This window comes from Camelina sativa, chromosome 9 (genome assembly GCF_000633955.1).
Source record: "Camelina sativa cultivar DH55 chromosome 9, Cs, whole genome shotgun sequence".
NCBI lineage: Eukaryota > Viridiplantae > Streptophyta > Magnoliopsida > Brassicales > Brassicaceae > Camelina > Camelina sativa.
The window spans coordinates 18,460,121-18,477,293 of record NC_025693.1 but is presented as its reverse complement, the minus strand read 5'-3'; the positions used below and the strand labels follow the sequence as shown (position 1 = coordinate 18,477,293).

General features: G+C 37.8%; 7 protein-coding genes across 8 annotated transcripts in view; 5 read left to right on the top strand and 2 right to left on the bottom strand.

The window, feature by feature from the left end:
* On the top strand, positions 1,503 to 1,986 carry LOC104711314. Its single transcript, XM_010428005.2, has one exon. It carries the CDS (start codon positions 1,551 to 1,553, stop codon positions 1,917 to 1,919), a length of 369 nt encoding a protein of 122 aa, XP_010426307.1. The 5' UTR covers positions 1,503 to 1,550; the 3' UTR covers positions 1,920 to 1,986.
* LOC104711313 lies at positions 2,088 to 3,380 on the bottom strand. The gene is made up of 3 exons (XM_010428004.1): positions 2,926 to 3,380; positions 2,394 to 2,589; positions 2,088 to 2,285 (listed from the first exon to the last, which is right to left on the bottom strand). Exons 1-3 carry the CDS (start codon positions 3,301 to 3,303, stop codon positions 2,194 to 2,196), a joined length of 666 nt encoding a protein of 221 aa, XP_010426306.1. The 5' UTR covers positions 3,304 to 3,380; the 3' UTR covers positions 2,088 to 2,193.
* On the top strand, positions 3,604 to 5,655 carry LOC104711312 (polyadenylate-binding protein 1). Its single transcript, XM_010428003.2, has 6 exons — positions 3,604 to 3,872; positions 3,979 to 4,081; positions 4,389 to 4,456; positions 4,716 to 4,907; positions 4,995 to 5,110; positions 5,322 to 5,655. The coding sequence occupies exons 1-6, from the start codon at positions 3,717 to 3,719 to the stop codon at positions 5,365 to 5,367; spliced, it is 681 nt and encodes a 226-aa protein (XP_010426305.1). The 5' UTR covers positions 3,604 to 3,716; the 3' UTR covers positions 5,368 to 5,655.
* Positions 6,665 to 9,255, top strand: LOC104711309 (probable RNA methyltransferase At5g51130). Its single transcript, XM_010428001.2, has 8 exons — positions 6,665 to 7,162; positions 7,260 to 7,374; positions 7,594 to 7,641; positions 7,834 to 8,092; positions 8,329 to 8,416; positions 8,495 to 8,560; positions 8,646 to 8,714; positions 8,973 to 9,255. Exons 1-8 carry the CDS (start codon positions 6,869 to 6,871, stop codon positions 9,060 to 9,062), a joined length of 1,029 nt encoding a protein of 342 aa, XP_010426303.1. The 5' UTR covers positions 6,665 to 6,868; the 3' UTR covers positions 9,063 to 9,255.
* On the bottom strand, positions 9,277 to 11,902 carry LOC104711310 (RNA pseudouridine synthase 7). The gene is made up of 12 exons (XM_010428002.2): positions 11,710 to 11,902; positions 11,595 to 11,638; positions 11,429 to 11,506; positions 11,244 to 11,344; positions 11,052 to 11,139; positions 10,808 to 10,886; positions 10,631 to 10,713; positions 10,454 to 10,519; positions 10,181 to 10,237; positions 9,958 to 10,086; positions 9,579 to 9,787; positions 9,277 to 9,499 (listed from the first exon to the last, which is right to left on the bottom strand). Exons 1-12 carry the CDS (start codon positions 11,861 to 11,863, stop codon positions 9,400 to 9,402), a joined length of 1,188 nt encoding a protein of 395 aa, XP_010426304.1. The 5' UTR covers positions 11,864 to 11,902; the 3' UTR covers positions 9,277 to 9,399.
* Positions 12,189 to 15,436, top strand: LOC104711308. 2 transcript variants are annotated; one of them, XM_010428000.2, is made up of 9 exons: positions 12,189 to 12,622; positions 13,099 to 13,238; positions 13,383 to 13,482; positions 13,575 to 13,673; positions 13,842 to 14,189; positions 14,296 to 14,388; positions 14,494 to 14,700; positions 14,788 to 15,070; positions 15,197 to 15,436. In XM_010428000.2, exons 1-8 carry the CDS (start codon positions 12,281 to 12,283, stop codon positions 15,052 to 15,054), a joined length of 1,596 nt encoding a protein of 531 aa, XP_010426302.1. In that variant the 5' UTR covers positions 12,189 to 12,280; the 3' UTR covers positions 15,055 to 15,070; positions 15,197 to 15,436. The 2 variants fall into 2 exon arrangements, with proteins under 2 accessions (XP_010426302.1, XP_010426301.1); XM_010427999.2 differs by having other exon boundaries at positions 14,788 to 15,436.
* Positions 15,774 to 17,173, top strand: part of LOC104711306 (ankyrin repeat-containing protein At2g01680-like) — a 1,799-nt gene continuing 399 nt past the window's right edge. Inside the window, exons 1-2 of the mRNA XM_019229986.1 lie at positions 15,774 to 16,385; positions 16,463 to 17,171. Of these exons, the coding sequence (XP_019085531.1) occupies positions 15,876 to 16,385; positions 16,463 to 17,171 (1,219 nt within the window). The 5' untranslated portion in view covers positions 15,774 to 15,875. The remainder of the gene's footprint in view (positions 16,386 to 16,462; positions 17,172 to 17,173) is intronic.

The following is a 17,173-nucleotide window of genomic DNA, read 5'->3' as shown; positions in this document are numbered from 1 at the left end:
TAAAATCTACTGTTATTGAACTGATGATTTAAAAATCTACTTAAAATCTACTATTATTTAAAACAGTTTGTAGATTTGGATTTTAATAAGTTTTGTGGGGGGGGGGGGTTTCAACTTCACATTTTAATTGATTTGTGTAAAATTTACAAATCATATGTTATTCAATCATGGATTTTTTAAAAATCTATTAAAATCCACTGTTATTGAACTGATGATTTAAAAATCTACTATTATTTAAAATAGTTTGTAGATTTGGATTTTAATAAGTTTGGGGGGGGGGGTTTCAACTTGACATTTTAATTGATTTGTGTAAAATTTACAAATCATATGTTATTCAATAATGGATTTTAAATAGTCCATTAAAATTCACTGTTATTGAACTGATGATTTAAAAATCTACTTTAAAATCCACTGTTATTCAAAACAGTTTGTGGATTTGGATTTTAATAAGTTTTAGAGATTATAGAGGATTTGTTTAGTTAAAAATACAGAAATCTAAATCTCATGGTTTTAGATGGGATTTGAAAGAATTTTACCATAAATCATATCAACTTCCCTAAAATCTATCAAAATTCCAAATTTCCTAAATCCCATAAAATCCTCCAAAAATCATGGTCTCAGTACACCCCCTTAGAGATTCTAGAGGATTTGAGAGGATTTGTTTAGTTAAAAATACAGAAATCTAAATCTCATGGTTTTAGATGTGATTTAAAAGAATTTTACTATAAATCATATCAATTTCTCTAAAATCTTTCAAAATTCCAAATTTCCTTAATCCCATAAAATACTCCAAAATCATGGTTTCAACACACCCCTTAAAACATGATGTGGATATTAAAATCCAAAAACAAATCATTTAATGAATAACATGAGATTTTAACAAGTATTTATAAATCATATAACCAATAACACATAATTTTGATTATTATTTTAAAATCAATAATTAAATAACAAATAATTTTTGTTTGGATTTCCAAATCTATTAAAATCATAAAACCAGTAATCACTTGAGTTAATTTCAATTTGAGTTTTCAGTTCTGTTTTTTTATCCGGCCTAATCTTTCCGAATTTGTGGGTCTAAACGTGAGAGAGTTTTTGGTTAATCAAATTAATTATATTCATAAACGAGACTGATTAGAAAACTATCTTTTCTATTTGTTTTTTCTGTCCATAAACAAAACTTGGTTAGGAAAATATCTTTTTTACATGTCTTTTTTCTAAAGAGTAGAGACTGGCTAAGAAGATAATTTTTTCTTTAATGTGTTAGTCAAAGTGATTCATATATCCATCAGATTCAATGTACTTCGTTACTCCATGATCAAGTGCTTTGAATGTTTTTTATTTTCTTCCAAATTTTAAAACGATAAAAGTGATTACAGAAAGTAACTTGTATACGTTTCACAATGCCAGCTAGTATTCTCTACTCCATTAGACCATTACTTTGATATAAATTTGACCACATAGCCACATAATTTCATCAAACAAAACTAAACTACATATAATCAAGTCTTCCATCTCTCTTGTCGCATAAAGTAGAGAACCCAATCATCATGTCGATCAAGAGTGTTTCTCTCCTAGTGGTTATCTTATGCATTGCAGTCTCCGCTAATGCTCAGCTACCGCAGTTCCCCCCGTTCCCGTTTCCATTTCCAAATCCATTTAATCCAAGTCCCGGTATGCCCGGAATGCCCGGAATGCCAGGAATGCCAGACATAACCAAATGCTGGTCGACATTTATGGAATGGCCAGGATGCTTTGCAGAGATCAGACAAGCCATCATGACCCACCAATTTGGCAGCATAGGTCCAGCTTGTTGTAAAGCTTTTCTAGACCATGAAGTTAACTGCAACCCGTTTTTCCCACCTATGCTAAAACAACTATGCGTCAAAAGTGCTGGTCCTCCAACCACCGCACCCTAAGATGTTTGTTATGTGAAACATTTTTATTTTCAAAATTTGTTTTAGAAAATCAAGAAGACGACACAATGTTTTGATAGTAATAAAAATGTCATCCTTTTTATATTTTGGTCAATTATAAATTCTTTGAAGCATTTCATACTCAATATCCTAATTATGAAATGAATCTCATACGACAAGTAGAGCGGCTTCTTTTGATTGATGAATGAAGAATAACATCACATACATTACATATTATCAAACAAAATTTGTAACAAAATAATAAAAATGAGGAAGGTTACGCCCAAGCTCTTTTCCTAGGGGAAAGATCAGAAGTCTTGATATCATCTATCTTGGCCGCCATTATGAAATCATTCAGGCTCAACCCTCCTGCATTGTTTGTACATCCAACAACCAACCATTTTAAAAAAACCATATATATATACATTAAAACTCAAATATCAAACAACTAATCAGATTTGTATATGTTTAACATACCAATAGAAGTGGTGGATAGTTCAGCTCGAACTTGGGTAGGACTTTCCAAATGAAGAGAAGGGTAATGACCAGAAGCTTCAGCAACCTTATGGATCCTGTTTATGAGTTCAACACCGCACCCGAAATCCCTCACCTTCCACATGCACCTTATTTTCCGACTGCCTGCTTCATCCTCCACTATACTCCATCCCAAAACCTGAACCGTTTACATAATGATTGAAAACTTCATGGGTTTCATTTAACCATGGCAATGAGAAGAGTGAGTAACACATGAGACTTATAAACAATGATCTATTGTTTTATCATTCCTAATCCACACTCTTCATAATATCTTTTGTAAAAATTCTATCTTTCTTGAACTAGATAGAACCGTTTGAAATATCCATAACTGTAAATTTTTTTTGTAGTGGTAACAGATTCCACAACCATGACAATGAGTGGAGTAGCCAGTTCTGTATAGATAACTAGTAGAAATCGAATTTTAACAACATTTTGATCAACCAACGAACTTGTAAAGCTTAGTAAACCAGACCTTATGGAGGAGGGTTCGAGCATCATCGGCGGACAAAGGAGGCTGTGAAGGAGAAACAGGGGAACAATCAAGCTGAGAGAGAGACAAAACAGAAGCGTTTGGTATCAAAATCTTGTGCTCAGTGCTTTGGCATCCCAACACTTTGTCACCGAACTGGCTCGCTATCTCCTCAGGGTAAGGGTCACGAGCTCCGAAATCACCGAGAAAATCCTGCGCCAAATTAGACCGGGTCACCGTTAACCGTCCTACTCTACGGTTACTCCTGCTCCCAGGCTGTGATAAACCGAACACTCTAAGGATGGTGCAAGAAGGTTTACGTAGGAGGTGGGAAGACACTGAGACGTTAACACACGGCGGTGATGATGACGTGGCGGCCATCGGAGGCTGGGTTTTTTTTTGTTTGCTCTGTCTCCGAAGAAGAAGATAAGAAGCTTTTGGTTTCAGAGAAGAGCGACCACTGAGTTAAATGGGTGAGATGCCACGTCATCACTAATGAGATCATCTAAAAGTCAGAGTGAGGCCCAGTTGCCACGTCATGTTAAGCCCATTGGAAGGTCCAACCGACGAATTTTTTGGGTTTTTTTCTACTTTGGTGAATGTAGTTTTAAAGATTTTGTTAATTTTCCAAAATTAACCTTTTCGGGTATATTTATTTACGAACAAACCTTCCAATCCCTTTCTTTCCCGATTTCAAGCCCTAAAAATTCCGAAACTTCTGTTTTCTCTCTTTCGCTTTTTTTACGACAGTCGCCGAGTGAGAGAGATAAAGTAAGAGAGAGAGAGAGACGAAGATGCCGCTGCACGATGAGCAAGAGCACGAGGTGTACGGAGGAGAGATCCCAGAGGAGGAAGAAGGAGAGATGGATACGGAGGAGTACGAAGAACACGGCGGAGAAGAAGGAGCCGCCGCCGGTGATGAGGAGCTTGAACCAGGCTCTAGCTCTAGGGTATTTTGATTCTTCGATCTATTTTTTATCTAATTTAGATATAGACCCTTCCCTTGGCTGTCACTGTATTGAGTATGTTGTTTTGCTTTGGATTTTGTTATGATAGGACTTGGAGGATATGAAGAAACGAATTAAGGAGATCGAGGAAGAAGCTGGAGCTTTGCGTGAAATGCAAGCCAAAGCTGAGAAAGATATGGGAGCTGGTCAAGGTTTGTGCTTATAAACTCTCAATTCGTAGATTCTTGAATCTTTTTTTATGCCCAGCTTCACTTAAACCTTAAATTGATAGATTAGGGTTAGAGCATCTCTTGTTAATTAGGATATTACTTTATTGGAATCTTTTTAGTTGAATCAACGATTCTTTTAAGTAATTGACTGTAGTTTGGGTATAGTATGGAAAATATTAGTTTTGTGTGTTGAGTGATGAATTCTATTGAAACGATTCCAGTTTACTAGGCAAGATTAACCTTGAGCTAATCGTGTTAATGCTCTTCTTATTGTTGCATATGAATGAAGATCCTTCAGGAGGTGTTAGTTCAGCTGAGAAGGAGGAAGTGGATTCGCGATCAATATATGTTGGCAATGTGAGGCTTCTTCCACCATTAATTTTCTCATGTTTCTTATTGATGTTTGTATCTTTTTCAAAGAAAGTTTGTTTTTGTAGTGATTTTCTGGTATCACTGATTGTTGTTTATAATGTTGTCTCTTGCAATTGCTAACCCACTTAGCTTTTATATTTATAAGACCTTTTATCCCATCTTTGTTGCTTTGAGTAGTATCTGTAAAGTGTTAGTACCCGCTGATTATTTAGCTTTCTTATGTCTTTGGCTTTGTGTATACTAGGTGGACTATGCATGCACTCCAGAGGAAGTCCAGCAGCATTTTCAATCCTGTGGGACAGTGAATAGGGTTACGATTCTGACTGATAAGTTTGGTCAGCCTAAAGGTTTTGCCTATGTGGAATTTGTGGAAGTGGAAGCTGTTCAGAATTCTCTTATTTTGAATGAGTCAGAACTGCATGGTCGTCAGATAAAGGTGCAAACTCGTTTTACTGACATGGAGTCAATTGTCTACATATCTAAAGATTTGTCATTACTAAACTTAGTTTAATCAATTTTTCAGGTGTCTGCAAAGAGAACTAATGTCCCAGGAATGAAACAATTTCGAGGAAGGCGTCCCTTTAGACCCATGAGGGGATTTATGCCAGGACCTCCATTCTACCCTCCATATGCCTATGGGTGCGTTCTAGAAACTTCTCTGCTTTGCTCTCTTTTGAATAAAACTAGCAATGGTTGGATTGTATTGACTAGTATAAAAACTAAAGATTGTGATAAAAAGTAGAGATGAGAAATTCATATGTTTGTTTCGGTGTATATCTATTAGTGAGAGGGAATCATCATGGGGTTGTTCATAAATATTGACAATGGTTGTTCTCATGGTTTTGTGCAGGAGAGTTCCCAGGTTCAGACGGGCCATGCGGTACAGACCGTACTGATCAAGGCAAATTGGTGTTAAAAGTAGCAGCTGCCTTTCGGTTCAGGAAGGTGCTTATCATCATCATCAACTCGATTCTCAATTTGGTTCATCGGGAGCGCTGCAGTTGTTTCGATTAACAGAGAAGAGTTGAAAGAAGAATTGTATGAACAGAAGAGAGGAGAGAGGGGAATCATATTTTTAGAATTTCTGTACAATATTTGATGACAAGAGCAACATTTTGAGTTCCTTGTTCTTTATCCTTTTCAACACGAATCGCATAAAAAAAAACTCATAAGCTTTCCATTGAGAATGACCTCCACTCAGTTACTACGAATTTTAACCCTTTTTTTTATAGGTTTTGTGTGTGTTGATCAGATTTTAATATCTGGGTCGGTCATTATGTGAAAAAAAACTGAAAAGTGGTTAGTTAAACTGTTCATTCTTGCCAAATTCTCGAGCAGGTAACTCAATTTTTGTGTAGACCAAAGAAAAGGAAAGATATAGATTCAACACACAAAAAGCATGTACTCACTCACACAAAGCATGCGTTTACGTGTTATAAATATATCGATATCGCGGCCTATAATTAAATGACAAAGAGCATGAAACAAGTTACTGTTAGGAAGGTATGTGTTTGATTTTGAGGCATCAAACTTTTGGGTGTGCAATGCATGATAAGGTCCTTACCGTCGACACCCCCAAATCTGATGTCTCATCGAACATATATATATATATTCTTTTTTGGTTAAAACATATACTTTTTTTGCGGTGACTTCTTTTTTCACGCTAATCTGATTTTCAAATATGGTAGTGGATGGAACAGTTAACAGTTTTAGAAATCTTGGTAAACAAAATTGGTTACTAAAATTTGTTCTCTTCTCAACCTTACCTAATGGAGAATATATTTCTAGTGACCGATTTTGTTTAATCAGGTTTTCTAAAACTGTAACTGTTTCCCTTTACGACACAAAGGCAAGTCATAATTTTTTCGCGTTCAAATGGACTGGCATGTAATCTCGGATTACCGTTTATGAGAGGAGTGACTTTTTAGTACATAATCTGACTAACTGACTTATATTGTGATTCATTCCCCTCATAGATGGAAATCCCGAGAATCCATGCCATTTCCCTCATAAACGTTAATCTCTCATAAACGCGAATCCGAGAATCACAATAAAGTCAAACTATGTACTAAAAATGTGGAAAAAAAAAAAAAGGCTTGAATAGAAACTTCGTATATTTACAGGAATAGGCTTGAAAATATATATAATTTCAAAAAGAAGATAAATACTTAATAAAGAGACTCGTTAAACCCTTTAGGACTTTCAAAGACGGTTCTTCTTCTTCTTCCTCGCTCTCCGCCGCTTAAAGCTCTCGACCTCTCTACGAAAAAACCTCTCTTGCGCTAGCTTCGTCGAGTCTCTCTGTTTAGATTAATCGTTTTGTTTTCGATTCTATCTCATCGAGTTGATCGCGGTAACATAGAAACCCTAGCTCCGCGTGATTGTTCTGTCGCACATATGAAACCAACGTCGTGTGAGAGAATGGGTCGAGACAACGATCAGAAGAAGGATAAGAAGAAGAGAAAGAGAAGCCATGAGAATGAGAAGAGTATTGAGAAAGTTGTAGCTAACGAAGAGAAGAAAGTCCCAACCCAGCCGAAACAGCAACAACAAGGACAACAAGGGAACGAGAAAGTCCCAACCCAGCAGAAGCAGCAGAATCAGCAACAAGGGAACTGTAATCAAAGCAAGAAGAAGAAGAACCAAGAAGTTTACCCTTTTGGAAACTACAGAAACTACTATGGCTACCGAGTAAGTCCCTCTCCACACTACTATGTTACGTTTGATGTTTATATTGGTTAGTATCTGATTTTGGTTTTCTTGTGATAAAAAAAACGTAATGTATTAGATTAGCAGTGACACGGATGAGGATCCTCGGCTTAAAGTATTGAAGAAAGAATGGTTTGAAGGCAAAGACTGTCTTGACATTGGCTGCAACAGCGGCATTATGACTATTCATATTGGTATGTTCTACTCATAAACTGTTCCACATCTTTCAATTCATAGTTCCAGAATCAATGCTTATTAGATATGAAGGTGTGGCCTTTTGTGAAGATTAGTTACATGTCCTTATGGGAATGCTTTAGTAGAGAGTGAATGGGCTTTTTATTGTATGTGAAATCTCTCTGTTAGCATACACAATGTATAATCCTTAACTGATATTTGTTTTTCTGTTTCTTCAGCTAAAAAGTTTGGTTGCCGGAGCATTCTTGGAGTTGATATTGATTCAAGTAAGAACTATTGGCTGTTATATTATCTTCCAAGTTTTGCTTTATATAGAAACTGTATGTTTTGTCTGATTTAATCAAGTATATTCTCATATCAAGTGTAACTCAAGTGACAACACAGAACTGTTGTTATTAGTTTCCTGATACATAATTTTTTAAAACTTGTGCATTGAACAAAAGTTTCTTTGATTGAAGGTCGTATTGAGGATGCTCACTGGCATCTTAGGAAGTTTGTCAGAATGCAGAATTCTGCTAAGTCAAGTGAAAAGGAACCTAGTTCAAAGATTGCAGATAGAGCACATGGTTCAATGGAGCAATCTACTTCTCTCTCCAATGGCGAGGTGAAGGCAGACATCCCAGAAACTAAAGACCTGTCTCAGATTGTGTCCTTTCAGAAGGAGAATTTTGTTCTAACCCGAAATCTCGACGATAATCGTTATGATACAATTCTATGGTAAATTACTTAAGTCCTTTCTTTTTTTGCTCTTTTTCTCACTCGTGTGTTTAGAAACAAAAGAACAGTCACCAGTCACCTCAAAGTGCTTATGAAATTCCAACTGTAGTTGAGAAAAGACTTACAGGAGGTTTTAGTTAAATTATCTTATGTTACTAAGCCTGTCTGTCTTGGTTTTCTAATGCTGGAATCTAAAATAACAGCTTTATTGATAATATGTTATATTTTTTATGCAGTTTAAGTGTGACAAAATGGGTTCATTTGAATTGGGGTGATGATGGTTTGATCACCTTATTTTCAAAAATTTGGCGTCTTCTTCAACCGGTAACTATATTATACTTAAATCAGTTGCCCATTATTTGCTTTTCGTATCTGCAACTGACAGTTGGGTTTGCTTTTCAGGGTGGTATCTTTATAATGGAACCTCAGCCTTGGAAATCGTATGAAAACAATCGTCGTGTCTCAGAGGTGCGTGTATAAGCAAGTTTCTTTCTAATTGCACAAGTTAGCTAGATATATAGTTTAAGTCTTTGTTTGCCTTGTGTGTTTGCAGACAACTGCGATGAATTACCGAAAGATTGTTTTACGTCCTGACCGTTTCCAAGAAATTCTTCTTGATAAGGTACTCCGTCCACTCCATTTTATTCCTTTGTTCGCCCATTCTCCTACTTGATCTGTAAATACAATCATGCAATAGTATAAGTGTGGTTCAAAGCTAGATTAAGAGTTTAGGGTAAAGTGTAGATCAGAGTTGTTATGCAGCACGACCAACTTGTGTAACAATGTAGTTTTGGCTTCTTTTTGTTGTAACCTGATGTTGCTGGCAAGTTTTGGGGTTGGAGCCTTATGTTCCATTACTTGTGTTTTGGTTTTGGTACAGATTGGTTTCAGAACAGTAGAAGATCTTACATCAAGCTTGTCCGGTGCAAGCAAAGGGTTTGATAGACAGATTCTTGCGTTCCAGAAATGACCAGTTGCGTCGCTGAGTTTTTGAAAGGCCTTGTGAAAATCAAATTAATATGGAACGGCATGGTTATATTTCGTTTCATATCTAATATGTAAACTATTTTTCGCTACAGCTTAGGCTCTCTAATCCAATTCTTTTGGTCCTCTTTTTGTACACGGTTTTTAATGATAATGACACAAATCTTTGAATCGATAAATGAGGGAATCTTTGAATCCAATGAATCAACTTGATACTCTTACTCTTCCATGTAAGCACTAATCAGCACATTTGTCGAACAATGTAATACAATACAGTTGTCAGAAGTGTTGGTAACAAGAATCACAGTATCAAATAAATGTAGCTAAAGTGATGCCCAAGATGGATAAGGACATTCGTATTCCCATCCAGTTCCAGAGTATTGAACGCAATGTAGCCAGAGCGCCTCGTCATGCTCCTCATATCTGCATAAGGTGGAAATATGAGACACGATTTGGATGAAAACAATAACTCACTGGTGGTTTTAGCATTTCTGATTTTTACCCTTGTGGGATCAACTTTGGGCAGTTTGTGCACATTGGATCAATGCTGAAATCTTCACTGGAATACACGTAGTCATCTGGAGAGACCATCTTTCTCTCACCCGCATCAATTCTTTTTGCAATATAGGTCTCAAGATTATCTATGTGTTGATTGAGATAAAGTGGGTCATTTGCTATGGGATGCCCTGTATATTGAAGATGCACTCGAATCTACAAACGTCAAAACCAAAATGAGAAACCCCAAAAGGCGAAACTCTCTCTTATCTATTTTCCCATGGCTACTAAGATCTAGACACCGAAGCTTTATAAATTTTTGACCACATTCTATGTATAATGGCTGATAAATACGCATGATCTACTATGTATAATAACTTGCTTACTTGATGGGTTCGTCCTGTCACTGGTTCACACGAGACGAGGCTATGAGTCCCATTTGTAGCGATTCTAGTGAACTTGGTACATGCAGGCTTCCCCTTCACCTTCTTATCATCACCACTTGATATGGCGTCCTGCATAAACCATATACACATTCCGATATTTTTACTTATAAGTGTCGAATGGAAGATTGCATTCTTTAAATCTATAGGCATAATGTGGCTTTACCTCTGCTGTGCTTCTTCCTTCGCTGCCATTATAATTTATGTTGGCGTCGACTACCATCTGACAAATCAAAGTCATGCAGCTCACCAATTTATTTCCCAAACCAAAGTGTTCTCCATATTATAATTCCCTCAAGATAAGCTTGTAGATTTTAAGATTTGGATAGTATGACTGCCCTCAAATCAGTTTTAATGTTGATTTAAAACATATTAAGTATCACTCGTGCACCAGTATAAACAGTCCAATAGCATCAATAATGTGAGAAAGATTCCAAACCTCATCTTCTGGGAACACGCCAATAACCTTTGCAATATAACGTTTCTTCACCAGTCCACCCTCAATCTGAAACAATCAAGATAAGCACTAAGTGTGACATTTTGATTTATCAGAGCCAATAGCATCTTCGGAATTATAGTATAGCCAAGCAAAAATGAAACTAACTTCTACCAGTACCTGTAGCCTAAAAAAATCAGCTTTTGCAGCAGTTCTTGCTATGATGAGCAATCCAGAAACCAAACGGTCTAATCTGTGAATAGCTGTGAAATGATGCAAGGATAACTAACATATTATTATTTAAGAAAGAGTAAACTAAATCTATGTATCCTTGTCAAAATATCTGTGGCTGGATACGAAAGAGAGTGCCTAGATCATGCTCAGCATCAAGGATTCCAACAACCGTGTTCTTACGGTATTGACCACATGGATGCACCTAGACAAAAACAAAAATACCAGGACTGTTACCAAAACATCAATCATACGCCACAAAGGCCACATGAATTGAAAAATATCAATCTCAATCAATCATTCTGAATAAAACATGATTCAAATTCTCGACAGAACACACGACTAGAAAAGTAACCAACGAAACACTCACAGGAACAGAAGCTGGTTTGCAGACAGTAACAACATCAGGTTCTTGATGAAGGATCACAACATCATCAATCATCACCGGTGGTTCATGCCTGAAAACCTCCACACATTTAGAATTTGGATTCACATTCAATGCAAAAACTGATTTCAATTAGCAAAATGCAAACCATCTGAATAAAGTTCTCAAAGAACAAACCTATGAAGAAAGTGAGTAATCTTTTGTGATGATTTCACAATGTAAGAAACAGGTACAATCTCTCCATCAACTTTAATTCTACCACTTTTGACTGCACCAACCTGCAAATGTTATATCATCACCAGACTTATATCATCAAACTAATCCCTTTGAGATCAGAGGAGAATGAGAGCTAAGTTACTTACATAATAATCACGAGGCCGTCCTTTAAATTCGTCGGCGAACAAATCCACAATTGTTTTCCCTGTCCATCTTTTGTTCACCTACATCAATTTCAAATCTCCCTGTGACTACTCTAGTGGCATGAGCAAAACAACTAGGACTAAAGAAGAAAGATGAAAAAACACTTACATGAGAAATGAACTCGAAGTAGTACGGCCTCACATGGCGTCTCCCTACACAAACGAAATCAAACGATTGATTGATTGAAGGGATATCGAAGATTGTACTAAGATTCGTGTTTTACCTCCATGGAAGATGTAGTCCTGTTTCTGTGATAGTTTAGAAGATGACTGCAAAAGTAGGTGGTCAGTACTCATGGTGTTTGAGCTAGTGGCGACGACTGTAGTAGTAGAGACGGCCTTCTCTACGCCGTCGTCTTCTTGCTGTTTCCGTTTCATGTTTTTTTTTTTCCGATTTTAATCTTAGCGGTGGTACTGGTCGTTGTCAATCTTAACTTGGTACAGTTTTGGGGTTAACCAAGTTTTTAATTAAAAGCTTACAATAAACCAAAAATTAGACTATTTGGTTCGATTCAATTTGGTTTGAGTTGAAAGGGAAATTACAATTCGTGAAACCGAAATTAAAATTCGGGTTTCGGTTTGAGCTTTATTATGGTAAGAAGGAAAAAAAATATTTTGGATTTTTCCCAAATAAAGAAAAATGGAAAAAATCAAAAAAATAATAAATGATGACGTGTCATAGCATCATATCCCAATCGCTTCTTCCTCACTGCTCCCAACATTTCTCTGATTGCATCATTTTACACATAGCGACGAGCTTTGAAGCTTTCCGATTTCAATTTCCGTTACTCGACGATGCCTTCTTCGTTCTCCAAGCCGGTTTTGGATCCTTCGTATTCGCCTCCACCGGTAACTCCTTTACTTCAAGACAGCTCGGAGGCTGAGCGCCGGCTTCGCGAGGCGGAGGAGAGGCTACGCGATGCCATGGCGGAGCTTCAGCGTAGACAGCGCTCCGCCGCGCGTGGATCTCATGCGGAGCTTTGTGATCACGCTGACGTTTCCTGTGTAGCCAATGCAATCGGGAATTTATGTCAGAGCTTTCTTCTCTCTTATGGTGTTAGAGTTGGGATCGGAATCCTTCTTCGCGCTTTTAAGCTCGCTAGGGGACAGTCTTATTCTTCGCTTCTTGATCTGAAGGTGAGGGAATTGAGAGAATTAAGATTGTTTTTGTGATTTTTTTGTTTGTGGCAGTTTCTATGGTTTATGTTTGAGATTTTGAGTCTTACGAGTTACGAGTCTGCTTCATCGTTCAATTTGATACGATTCTTTTGAAATTAGAGCCAATGGTGGTCATTGACTTCGACTTAGAAATATGAGGCGGTTCCAAAATAGTTCAATTGTTGTTATCAAGAGGCAAAAACTGTTCAAATCTTGATGCATGCTCTATTATCTCTTCTTGTTGTCACGCATTTCCATGTTGTGTTCTTATTTTCCAAAGACTAGGTTGAATTTTCCAGTTGGGCTACACACGTTTAGATGCACCTGTGAGGTGTTTGACTTTTGTCTAGGATGTGTCGAAAGATGTTGTTTCCATAGGTCTCCCTTCAAGTTCTACTAATAATGCTCTGAGTGTTTGTAAATGTGATTCACTAATACATGAACGTTGGTTGCAGCAACTTGTCTCAGAGAAAGATTTGATAGTGAGGGAAGAGGCATGTCGTATTGGTCTACTATTTGGTGGCTTTACGGGCTCATATCATGCCCTTAGATGCTGTTTGAGGAAGTGGAGAAAGAAAGAGACGCCACTCAATTCGTAAGTCTATTCTTTGTTTATGTTCGCTATTGTCTTCATGGTTGTATTGTTGTGTCTGTTTTTTTTATATGCTCCTCTTGTTTGCTTGTGCATAGTGCTTGAAAAGTATATACCTTATTATGACTTTGATTAAGGGTGGAGCAGAGTCTTAGCAGGTTCAATTGCGGGTTTGTCTGTCCTGGCTTTAGATGATTCCAACCAGCGGCGCACGCTTGCTCTATACCTCTTGGCTAGATTAGGCCAGGTAAATCTAATGGTCATAGTATTGTCTGTCGTACGAGTTATATCACCACACAGATGTATTTTTGAGTGTCTGATCTTTCTTCTTATTAATAGGCGGCTTACAATTCCGCAAAGTCAAAGAACAAGTTCCATCTTTGGGGAAGCCATTGGAGACATGGAGATTCATTACTTTTTTCTCTTGCTTGTTCTCAGGTAATTGAGATTCTTCTCTTTTCTGCCTGTTCCAGTGTTCTGAATTCTAGTAATGGAAGTGGTATATATGTTGAAGAAAAGTTTTGTGTACTATACATATTCTCTCTAATCTGATTTAGTAGTGATTATAATCAGCAAACTAATTTTGTTGCAATGAGGTCGGTGCAGGTTATGTATGCCTTTATAATGCGTCCTGAAACCCTGCCAAAATCATATAGAGAATTTATTCAGAAGACTGGTCCAGTTGCAAGGCCTGTCTATCAGGCTGTAAGAGAATGCTGCAGAGGTGGTCCAATCGATGTAGCCTCCTTATCAGACTATATTTCTAGTAAAAACCCAGCTAGTGACGTGAAGGTGGAAGAGTTTGCTTCCATCATTCCTTGTTCAGCTATTCATCCAAACACTAACTCGTGTCTGGCCCAAAATGCTAATGCAATGTCAGCTACATTCAAGAAAACATTTCCATTATACTTCTCCCTGACATTTGTCCCATATGTCGTTCTACACCTGCAAAAGGTAAGGCTTTTTCCTTAGAACTCTGTCATTTCAGTCATTTAGATCTTATGGTTTATCCTTTAGTCAGACATTATCTGTATTTTCTGATTTCATCCTTCACTTTCAGTTTGTGGCTTCCCCGTACCGGACATCTTGGCTTGCAATTAGGGATTCAGTTAGATCGACTTCCTTCTTGTCTGCTTTTGTTGGGATTTTTCAGGTAGCTGGTTTTGACATTTTGATTGTGCCCATTCTTTTGTACAGATAGTTTTCTAAAACAATTTCAAATATATGTGCCTAAATATCTGTTAGCCAATTGCCCCAGGCTTTCATATGTGCACATAGAAAAGTTGCAACCAAGGACCACAAGCTCGTTTATTGGTTTGCGGGTGGTGTAGCCGCCCTTTCGGTTATGCTGGAGAAAAAACCTAGACGCTCTGAGCTTGCCCTATACGTTCTTCCACGAGCAGGAGATTCTCTGTGGGAGATACTTATAAACCGCCACCTTCTTCCCGATATTAAAAACGCTGAGGTACAATACAAACCACTGTTGTTATATCCCAACTTTCTACCCCGTTTAACAATTGAACTGACGTTTTATTCCTACCAATGAAACCAGGTGGCTTTATTCTGTGGATGTATGGGAGGAATCATGTACTACCTAGAACATGAACCGGATACAATGGCTCCATTTCTGAGGGGACTCATCCGTCGGTTTCTTGCTAGTCAAATAAGCAATCCTAGCAGCAAATACCCTCAGAGTTCGTCGTATACATATCTCCAGACTCTAGATGCATTGAAGAAACCGAAAACGCAGGAGAGCCGAGAAGGCGAAACTCCCAAAGCTGAAGAAAAGTATAACTTGGAGGCAATTCCTGGTCTTTAGAAGCAGAAGCTATCTGGTACTGTATTAGCATCTGACGATGATATTGAACAAACCAAAGACGGCCCTTTTCAGATCATGATTTTGATTGTTGTGTTTTCAGGAAGTTAAACCCTTACAGATCATGATTTTGATTGTGTTTCAGGAAGTTAAATGTAAACTTTCCAGAAGAGAAGGGTTAGTCTCCACAGAGAAATCTTAAGAGATTGTAGTGATTTATAGGATTTTAGGAGTCTTTTTAAGTGTCTATTATTTTCTTTCACGTAATAACAACTATCTCTTCTTTATTTCAATGAGAGAAGTTGCAGAATGTAGAAGATTTATACTCCTTTTTGTTTGCTACAAAACAGTATTGAATACAATTACAACACAAGTTTTCACTTGATTTATTCCTTTTTCGACTATTATTCTTATTCTTTTGTCTAATCTCGATACGTTCCTTATATCCTTATTCTAACAAACTCACTTGAACAAAAAACACAGTTTCGTAAATTTCATCGTGTGAAAATGATGGGAGATAAGTCAATTCGGCTAAGATCGGACTTGGTCTTTTGACTCTCATATCCAAAAGTTATTTTATCTCTTTGGTTGGTGTGGTCTGCGGATCAGAATATCTGGTTTAAAACATATATATAATACAAAAATAACTGACACTTGTTATGTAAACGTTTGTTCCATTTAAGGATTTCTTAATATGCTACGAAGTCAAATGTCAAAGGGAGTTTTGTAATAGAATAATTTCAAGCGGTTGTCGTGATGGGTACACACACCTTCATTGTATATTCAAAATCTAACTCTTTTCTCCCTTCTGCATCATCACCAAAATGGATGCTTTTGAGATTCATTTACCAAAGGAGATCGTGCCGGATCCTCTCCATAACTCCTTTAACCCTAGGCGTGAAGAGTATGCTATCGGCGGGAAAATCCTCAGGCAGCGGTCAGGCGTTGTCTTTGACTTGGACAAAGACGGTTTTAGCCCTCTGCATGCGGCTGCAGCAGCCGGTCAAGTAGAGACCGTGAAGGCAATTTTGGGAATTGATAAGAAGTTTTGCCGGTTAAAAGGTAAAGATGGAAAGACTCCACTTCATCTAGCAACGATGAGAGGGAAAATAGATGTTATCAGAGAGATAGTGTTGAGCTGTGTTGATTGCGTAGAAGACGAGACGGTCCAAGGTCAAACTGCTTTGCACCTTGCTGTTCTGCACCAAGAGGCTGGAGCAGTCACGGCCATTGTTGATTTGATCACTGAGCAGAATCGAATTGACGTATTGTACAAGAAAGATGAACAAGGTAACACTGCTCTTCATCTTGCAACATGGAGAAAAAGTCGCCAGGTAAGATTAAAAATTATGTTGCGGTTATATATTTGTCTTAGAGTAGAATCAAAATCTAAATTTTTAAATTCTTGTAGGTGATTGAAGTGTTGGTTCAGGCAATGCCAGAAGAGTCAAGGTCATTTGAGGTGAATGCTATGAACAAGATGGGTCTCTCTGCACTGGATTTGCTGGTTATGTTTCCGAGCGAAGCTGGCGATAGAGAAATCTATGAGAAATTCATCGAAGCTGGAGCTCAAAGAGGGCGAGACGTTGGTACCACTAATGTCGAGAGAACCACTTCTACTTCTACTTCCACATGCCAAGAGAGATCCCAAAGCCACAAAGATCTTGTTAAGTACTTTACTTTCAAAAAGCACAGAGACTCACCATCAGAAGCACGTAGCGCATTGCTGGTGGTGGCTTCACTAGTCGCCACAGCTACGTTTCAGGCCAGCTTGACTCCACCAGGTGGAACCTGGCAAGATAGCTCAATACCTGCTGTATCCCAGAACACAACGAGCGTGAATGGTACAAATCAACAAGTTCATATAGCAGGGCAATCTATCATGGGGACCTTCAATGGAGTTGCTTTCACTATGTTTGTGTTCTTTAACACAATTGGCTTTTCGGTTTCACTCTCTATCCTCAACATTCTCACACTCGGGTTCCCATTGCGGTTCCAGCTTCAGATTTGTATGATGGCTATGTACTTCTCGCACAACACAGCCATGACCAGCATTGCACCTGATCAGGTCAAGCTTTACTGCATTCTCATCACGTCCATCCTCGCTGCTGCCACCCCGAGT